Source organism: Cryptomeria japonica, chromosome 5, assembly GCF_030272615.1.
Source record: "Cryptomeria japonica chromosome 5, Sugi_1.0, whole genome shotgun sequence".
Lineage (NCBI taxonomy): Eukaryota > Viridiplantae > Streptophyta > Pinopsida > Cupressales > Cupressaceae > Cryptomeria > Cryptomeria japonica.
The window spans coordinates 249,630,176-249,637,773 of record NC_081409.1 but is presented as its reverse complement, the minus strand read 5'-3'; the positions used below and the strand labels follow the sequence as shown (position 1 = coordinate 249,637,773).

The following is a 7,598-nucleotide window of genomic DNA, read 5'->3' as shown; positions in this document are numbered from 1 at the left end:
ATTTCAATTGGTAATTTGTAATTAGGATACCTCTTGGAGGTCCTAATGGATGTAAACCATATGTTGCCTACTAGTTTATGAAAAATCTATGATGTTGCAGATGTCTGATTTTGCATTTTGTACATTTTGTGTTGTTGCTTCCGTTGTGTTACTCTTGCTGCACGATCCAGATAGTTCTCTTTGAGGATCCTCTGGGTCATGGCAATGTCAGTGATTATTTGTGTAGAGGAAAAGAGTTGTCTAAGAGAGTTGTTGATTTCTTTGAAATTGATTTTTTTTCACATCTTATGTTACCATCAATGACAAAAGGGGAGATTGTTGGATGCGTTGGAGAGATGTGTTGTCATTGCTATCAACATATTTTCTCTGCTTGGTATAATGTTGCAGTGAAGTTTAGTTAGTTGGTTTATGTTGTATATTGATGATCAACATTTGCAGATTAAAGGGTTTGTAGAGTGATATCTCTAGTTGTTTCAACTTGAATGTCAGGGGTTCGCATGAATATTTGAGTGAGATGAGTATTGGTGTTGTGACTAGTTGTTTAGTGTTGCCAGTATTTAGTATTTTGATCTACATTGCTCCGCATTGTAATAGCTCAGTTTGTGGATTTGGGATTATGTTTGAGATGTTGATGTGTGTCTTCAATTCAAGTGATTTGTGGTTTGGAGCTCCGCAAGTGATTTTTCAAGTTGAGAGTCAGTTCACTTAATGTTCTTGAAGTTTGGTATGGTGATAGCAATGATTCTAGTAATTTGAATTGGTGCAGATGTTGCTGCGATAATTTAGGATGTTTGTGGATATTTATAGATCAAGTCCTATTCCCGTTGGTGGTTTGTATTGATCGACGAGAGTGTTATTGATGTTTTTCATGTTCTTGGTTGACATGGTAATTGTAGCATGTTGCAGATGTTTAATGCATAATTCTTGGAGGTGTTTCATATTCGAGGTGGTGATTTAGGTCCATGCTATGTCTTAGCCGACATTGTTTTGGTCCACATGCGATATTGTAGCGTGTGTGGTTATATTTTTGTAATTAGGTGATATGTATTGATCCAACCTTGTTGATATTGGTCCAAGGTTGATGTCATGCATAAATTAATGTAATTGGGCATGCTACGGATGTGTGTAGTGTGCGAATAATGTATTAATCATTTGGAAGTAGAGCAGAAGTGTGGAGAAGTGTGAGAGATGTTATGTGCTTAACTGGAACTGTAACCAGACATAGATGATGCTATTTCTCAGTTCATGATTTTTTAGAAGTGATCTGAATCTGTTTGTAAAGTAGTGAGCCTTGTTACAAGTGTGGTTGTTGTTGCACCAAAAGATCGACCTGTTAATGCCCGATACAACCACTAGACTTATAGAATCCATAGGAGGCAGTTAAGCCGTGTCACAAAATTGAGCATTGTGCTTCACAACACAAGGAGACCAAGGGCACGCACCTTGCAACAACCCCCCCAGCGCAAGCGAGGGGTTTGAACTTGTGACCAAGCTTTGACACTACTTGTTACAAGTGTAGTTGTCGTTGCACCCAAAGATCGACCTGTTAATGCCCGATACAACCACTAGAAATATAGAATCCACAGGAGGTGGTTAGTCCATGTCACAAACCCAAGCGTTGTGCTACACAACACAAGGAGACCAAGGGCATATGCCTTGCAACAAGCCTTCCTAGGGCTGTTGTCCTTTGCTGTTTTTGAGCAGTGAGCTCTAGGTAGTGTGCCTAAATGCATGTGCATTCCCCATTGTAATATTTCATATACTTCTAACAGGGTATCATCATATTGTGGGTAGGTTCTCACTGTGTTTTTTCCCTTAACCGGGTTTTCCACGTAAAAAATATTGGTGTTATGTGTGTTCATGTTGTGTTGTTGATTTATGATTTCACTGTTAATTGTCAGCTCGTGAGTTCCTGTAAAATTTGGTGACAATTGATTCACCCCCCCTCTTAGTTGTCTGCCCTATTTTCATAAAAAATAAGAAAAATAAAATAAAGTGAGGAAAAAAATAAGAAAGGAATATACAAGATGGCCACCATTAGTGTATATATATCAAGGTAGGTCAAGATAATATCACATGATCTATGTTAGAGTTTAAGAGATGATCATTATGTCAAGATTTTTCTGATTTACAGTTCTATATCTTCCCGTTCATGTCATTTCTTGTAAAATTTCCTACTTTTTGCATAATTTCTTGTCTTTATCAAATCTTATCACATCAACTAGGCCAAAATAGAATAATTAATCCTTGTGTCCAGCTCTTCCAAGGGACTGAAGTGGGGCCTAACTAGTTGTTCTCCAATGAAAGTTGTTGGGATTGAGTTTTATTCCTAGGTTGCATGTTTAGACTAGTGAATACCATTTTTGTACCACTTTAGTAATAATAGACTAGTCTTTCTCATTCAAAAAGAGATTCCAACCAATTTGAAAAAGAACTGCTTTATTAAAGGGTCACAACTTCCTTACACCTAACCCTCCATACTTCATAGTCTTACAAATAGTTTCCTAATTCACTAAAGAAATCCTCTTTTTTTTTTTCTTGAGTGCCAATTCATGGGAACTTTTTCTAGATTTTCTCAATTCTTTCCACCAAAAAAATAGATAAATAATATACATGGATGTTTTGCAGTGAAAGGAAATGATACTTACCTACATGACTAAATTTTTTTTCTCTCCATCCTCAAAATTTCTTTTGGATCCTCTCCACAATTCCAATTTGATAGTTGTTTGCCAACTTCTTCATAGGTTTAAACCAAGATAGCTTATCGAGAGATTACTTTGTTGATAGTCCAAAATTCAAAACAACTTTATTTTAAAGGGCTACATTAGTGTTCAAGAAGTAGAAAACACTTTTAATATAATTAATATATTATCCAAAGATTTGAGTATATTTATTGTTAAGAATGTATGTCCATGTATGTAAAACAAAAATACTAATATTTAACTATTACAGATCAACAAAATATATCTTTCACTTTATCTCAAATTGATTTATCCTAAACTAACACAATATCTTAGATAAGTAAATTCTATTTATAATTATTAAAAGGAGACACATTTGCATCAAGTTCCTATCTACAAGTATTATAATAGTTATTGTTAGGTAGAGTAGTTTATTATTGTAGTTAGGTTAGTGGAAACATGGAGAATTCATGTACATCATTAGTCATCTAGCTAATTGCTCTTTTTCGATGCTCTATATTAGTCACATAACTTATTAGTTAAAATTAAAAAATACATATGGTTAAGATTATTTGTAGCATCTCATACCCTTCTTTACAATTGACAACCATGTATTTCAATAAATAGCTCGTTGATTCCATACATGAAACATTTTTGAGGTAAAAATAATTATTAAAGTAAATTAAGTATAATTAGTAAAAAAATGTTATCAATTAGAGTAATTATACATAGATTTAAAATATTTGTATCTATTTATTTTTATATAGTAATAATGTATTGTATATTATATAAATAATAATAGATACATAAAAAAAGATAACAAAAAATTATAAAACTATCAAAACAATAAATATGATCAATTGTTAAAAAAAAAATGATATTTGTTGCATAGACAATACATAAAGTAGGTAGGTATTTTATTATTTTTATTGTATTTTCTCTTTTTTTGTTCAATACAAACTTTTTTAAATGGATAGATATGAATGGCATCACATATGTCATTCAAGAAGACAATATAATGTTAAAGTCAACAATTTACTTTTATTATAATGTAAAATATCTTATATGTCATTCAAGTTATTAATTAAATAGACAAAATTTAAAAAAAATAATAATTTAATTTTTGCAATGATTTTTGTAATTATAAACTATAGAATTGTTCAAATTTTTTAATTCTATAAAATGATTTGTACTGCAATGAATGCGTATGACAAAAACTAATAATAAATCTCCTAAATTGATTGTACATTACAATCTTTAAAAAATTAAAAAAATAATTGTGACTATCCAGAGAGATAAAAGTCACTTTGTACATATCCAATGTACCTCCTTTTCCCCTTGTATAAAATGAGTTTGCAGCTGCAGTGTCTAAGTTTGGACTCATTCATATGCTTTTAATAGTGAAAAGATGCACAGCTACCATTCTCCCCATAGAATGTAAAGCATTGATTTGACATAAATCTAAAATCCAAACAAAACTTAAGTACCATCTGACATCTCTGAGCATCCATTCAAATAAAGTATGTTACTGAAAGGAATCAATGAATGCCAAAAAACTTCTTTGGCTAAGATCAAATTGCATATTGACAGCCACGTGAAGATTCCTTGGCTTTTATACAATTTATCAGTATTTTGTTTTGCTTTGCCTTCTCTATGTATGGCTCGTAATAATTGTGTGCTGACATAAGTGCTTACATTTGCATTCAGTTTTGGCTTATTTTCTGCCTATATAACTCCTGGGAATTTATACGTGTGGAGATTGTGATTCTACAATTTCAGTATATCAAGCCATTAGAAACTTAGGTTTTTTTCTGGCTTAAAAATGAGTAGTAGTTATACTTAACTTTCTAATTGGTATATTAGATTTTGAGGGTTTTTATGGTTGTGGTTGTATGCTATTTGAGAGTTATAGCTATTGTTTCTTTCTGAATAGTGGGTAAAAAATTATCATTTTATCTAAATGGTATATCAGGTTTTTTATATATTTTTGATTGTCATTATATACAATTTGAGTGCTTATAACTATTGTTTGCTTCTAAATAATTACGAAGAGTGAAAAAAAACTGATCATTTTAAATTGACATCCCATACATATTACCTATAAACAATAGCACGCTATTTAATGAGTCTCAGGCTTCTGTTCAATCTGCATTAGATATAATATCATTGTTTAGCTTGCTACCTTCATCCACTTCTCAGGCTCCTATCCAATCTGTAATACTGATTGTCTATATTTCTCTACAATATCATTGTTTAGTTTGCTACCTTCATCCACTTCTCAAAAGAAATTCTTAGGACAGTCATTCAAAGAGCTAGTTATGGCTCCCCATGTTGTAGTAATCCCATATCCAGTTCAGGGACACATAAATCCTCTGATAAGACTCTCAGAGAAGCTAGCTTCTCAAGGCATTATTATAACCTTCGTCAATACAGACTTCAACCACTCCAGAATGATGAAAGCTAGGAACGCTCGCCATGGAATGTTAGAGGACCCATCTTTTAACATTCGTTTTGTAAAAGTTTCAGATGGTTTGCCATTTGATTTCAAGCGAACATCCTTTTCAAAGGGAGCCTTCGATGCGCTTATGACCACCATGAGAGCTTCTACAGAAGATCTTCTTCAAAAACTCCTAACACAGAGCTGTGAACCTCCAGTTTCGTGTGTTATTGGCAGCTCATTTCTTCCATGGACTTTTGATGTTGCTAAGAAGTTTGGGCTTCCATTTGTGCCCTTCTGGTCACAGGCAGTGAGCGTTCATGTCATCTATAGATATTTGTCAATGATTATTGACAATGGAGACTTTCCACCCAAGAAGCAAGGTGCACTTTTTCTGTTCTATACAAACTCTGTAGTAGTAGATGCCAATTATTTCTTTGCTTGAAAATATAATAATAAAGAATAAGACAATGTTTGACATGATAATTTTTGCATTCCAATTCTATTGTTTATTCCTGACAATCTCTGTCATATATTCTTCACAATCTTTCTGTTCTGTATAATCCCATGATGGGTATATATATAGTCTTTTAAATTTTTTATTTCTTTTACAACTCATAAGATTCTTCTGCACAATCCTTATATCTACCCAGCCATGACACAGTTTTGATATGACCTATAGTTATTAGGTATGATTAAGATCTTTTGCATAGTTATTAGGTATACAAAGTAGATGGCAGTGTATAAATATGTAAGGATCCTCCTCTCATTTTTCTAATGGCTTTAGTTGTTGTTATAAGGCTGTCATGTTTGTAGTGTTCTCTAATAGTACAACTTAAGGGATCTACTGCAGAGAAAATTCATACTCGCCCAGCATATAAAATATCTCTACTGAAACAATCTTGAATCTTCAGGTTAAATTGTACTAATTGGATGACTGCATTTACAGGCATGATAGATTACATTCCAGGCCTTCCTCCAATGCAGCCGGAAGATCTCCCATCAGATATTCAATCAGGAGATCCGTCAAATATCATACATCAGCTTGTTGTGCAACAGCTCCCTGCACTGAAAGAAGCTACCTGGATTATTAGCAACACAGTCTATGAACTAGAAAGCCAAGCAAGCGATGCCCTAAAAGAATTATCTCCTCTTTTTGGCTCGATTGGTCCCTTAATACCCTCAATTTACCTTGAAGGCGAAGGTAAACCACAGGATTTCTCCATAGTAAGTCCCAGATCATTAAGCCTGTGGGCAGAATCTAATTGTTTACCATGGCTGGATTCGAAGCCCGAACGTTCTGTTTTGTATGTTTCCTTTGGAAGCTTAGCTCAAATCTCCAAAGTTCAAGTACACGAGATAGCTATAGGACTGATGGAAAGCGAGCAGGTATTCTCTAGCTTATACAAAGAACAGAGACAATATTCACAGAATATATTTCTTATCTTTACTGTTACTAATATTTTGGCTAGTTGTTTAACAGGCATTTCTATGGGTAAACCGTCCAGACTTGGTGAGCTCAGAGGCAGAAACAACAACATCAACAACAGACTATAACTATGATGACATTCTTCCTGAGGGTTTTTTGGAGAAAACCAAAGATAGAGGACTTTTGGTTCCATGGTCTCCACAGATTCTTGTTTTATCACATCCTTCTGTTGGAGGATTCTTCACTCATGGGGGGTGGAATTCAACTGTGGAGAGCCTAAGTTTGGGTGTTCCAATGTTGGTTTTCCCACAGGGAGTGGAGCAGAGCACCAACAGAATGCTGGTTGTAAACCAGTGGAAAATTGGGTTGAGGTTAGATAGTTGTAGAGATGATGCTATAATTGAGGGAGCTGAGATTGCCAGGTGTGTGAGAGCTTTGCTGAAAGATGAAGAGATGAGGAAGAGGAGTAGTGAAGTGAGAGAGACAATAATGAAAGCAGTGGGTGAAGGAGGATCATCTTGGAAGAATACGAAAGATTTTGTGGATTATTTGGTGTTATTGCCAACAAAGAAAATGGATTTGTCTCTTGAAAGTGGCCTAAATTGACAAGTTGACAAGGTGGAATGATAAGTTTAAGGTGTGCTCTTTTCTATTTATCTTGTTGTTTCTCTTTATGTCTGTATTTAAATATTATATTTTTCAATAGTTAAAGTAATAGTACGTCTTATTTTTATTCAAAAGTGGTAAATAATTGTCTTTTTTATTAGTCAAAAATTGTCTTTGATCATTAAATTCGAATTGGTAAATAATTCTCTGTATATTATTAATCAAAAGTTGTGTTTGACATTAAATTGGATGCAATTTTAAAATAATTCTTTTACCTAAATGGAATATCCTTTTGATTTTACATTTCAACATATTTATAATGATAGGTATCACTGATGACATATTACATCACCGTCACCGCATACTAGTGTCTATAAACATGTTAGTTGTACTTTTAATCAAAATAATTACTAGTAGCAACACTTTGAAGTTCTATTAAACAATG

The 7,598-nt window shown here is 33.5% G+C and overlaps 1 protein-coding gene across 1 annotated transcript; it reads left to right on the top strand.

Moving 5' to 3' along the window:
* The first annotated feature begins 4,450 nt into the window (after positions 1 to 4,450).
* LOC131051453 (UDP-glycosyltransferase 86A1) lies at positions 4,451 to 7,280 on the top strand. The gene is made up of 3 exons (XM_057985976.2): positions 4,451 to 5,501; positions 6,068 to 6,507; positions 6,602 to 7,280. The coding sequence occupies exons 1-3, from the start codon at positions 5,000 to 5,002 to the stop codon at positions 7,151 to 7,153; spliced, it is 1,494 nt and encodes a 497-aa protein (XP_057841959.2). The 5' UTR covers positions 4,451 to 4,999; the 3' UTR covers positions 7,154 to 7,280.
* Positions 7,281 to 7,598: the final 318 nt, after the last annotated feature.

Coding starts and splice junctions, on each gene's coding strand:
- LOC131051453 (XM_057985976.2), top strand. CDS start 5,000: ATGGCTCCCCATGTTGTAGTAATCCCATATCCAGTTCAGGGACACATA. Junction 5,502..6,067: donor CTTTCCACCCAAGAAGCAAG/GTGCACTTTTTC, acceptor CTGCATTTACAG/GCATGATAGATTACATTCCA. Junction 6,508..6,601: donor GACTGATGGAAAGCGAGCAG/GTATTCTCTAGC, acceptor GTTGTTTAACAG/GCATTTCTATGGGTAAACCG.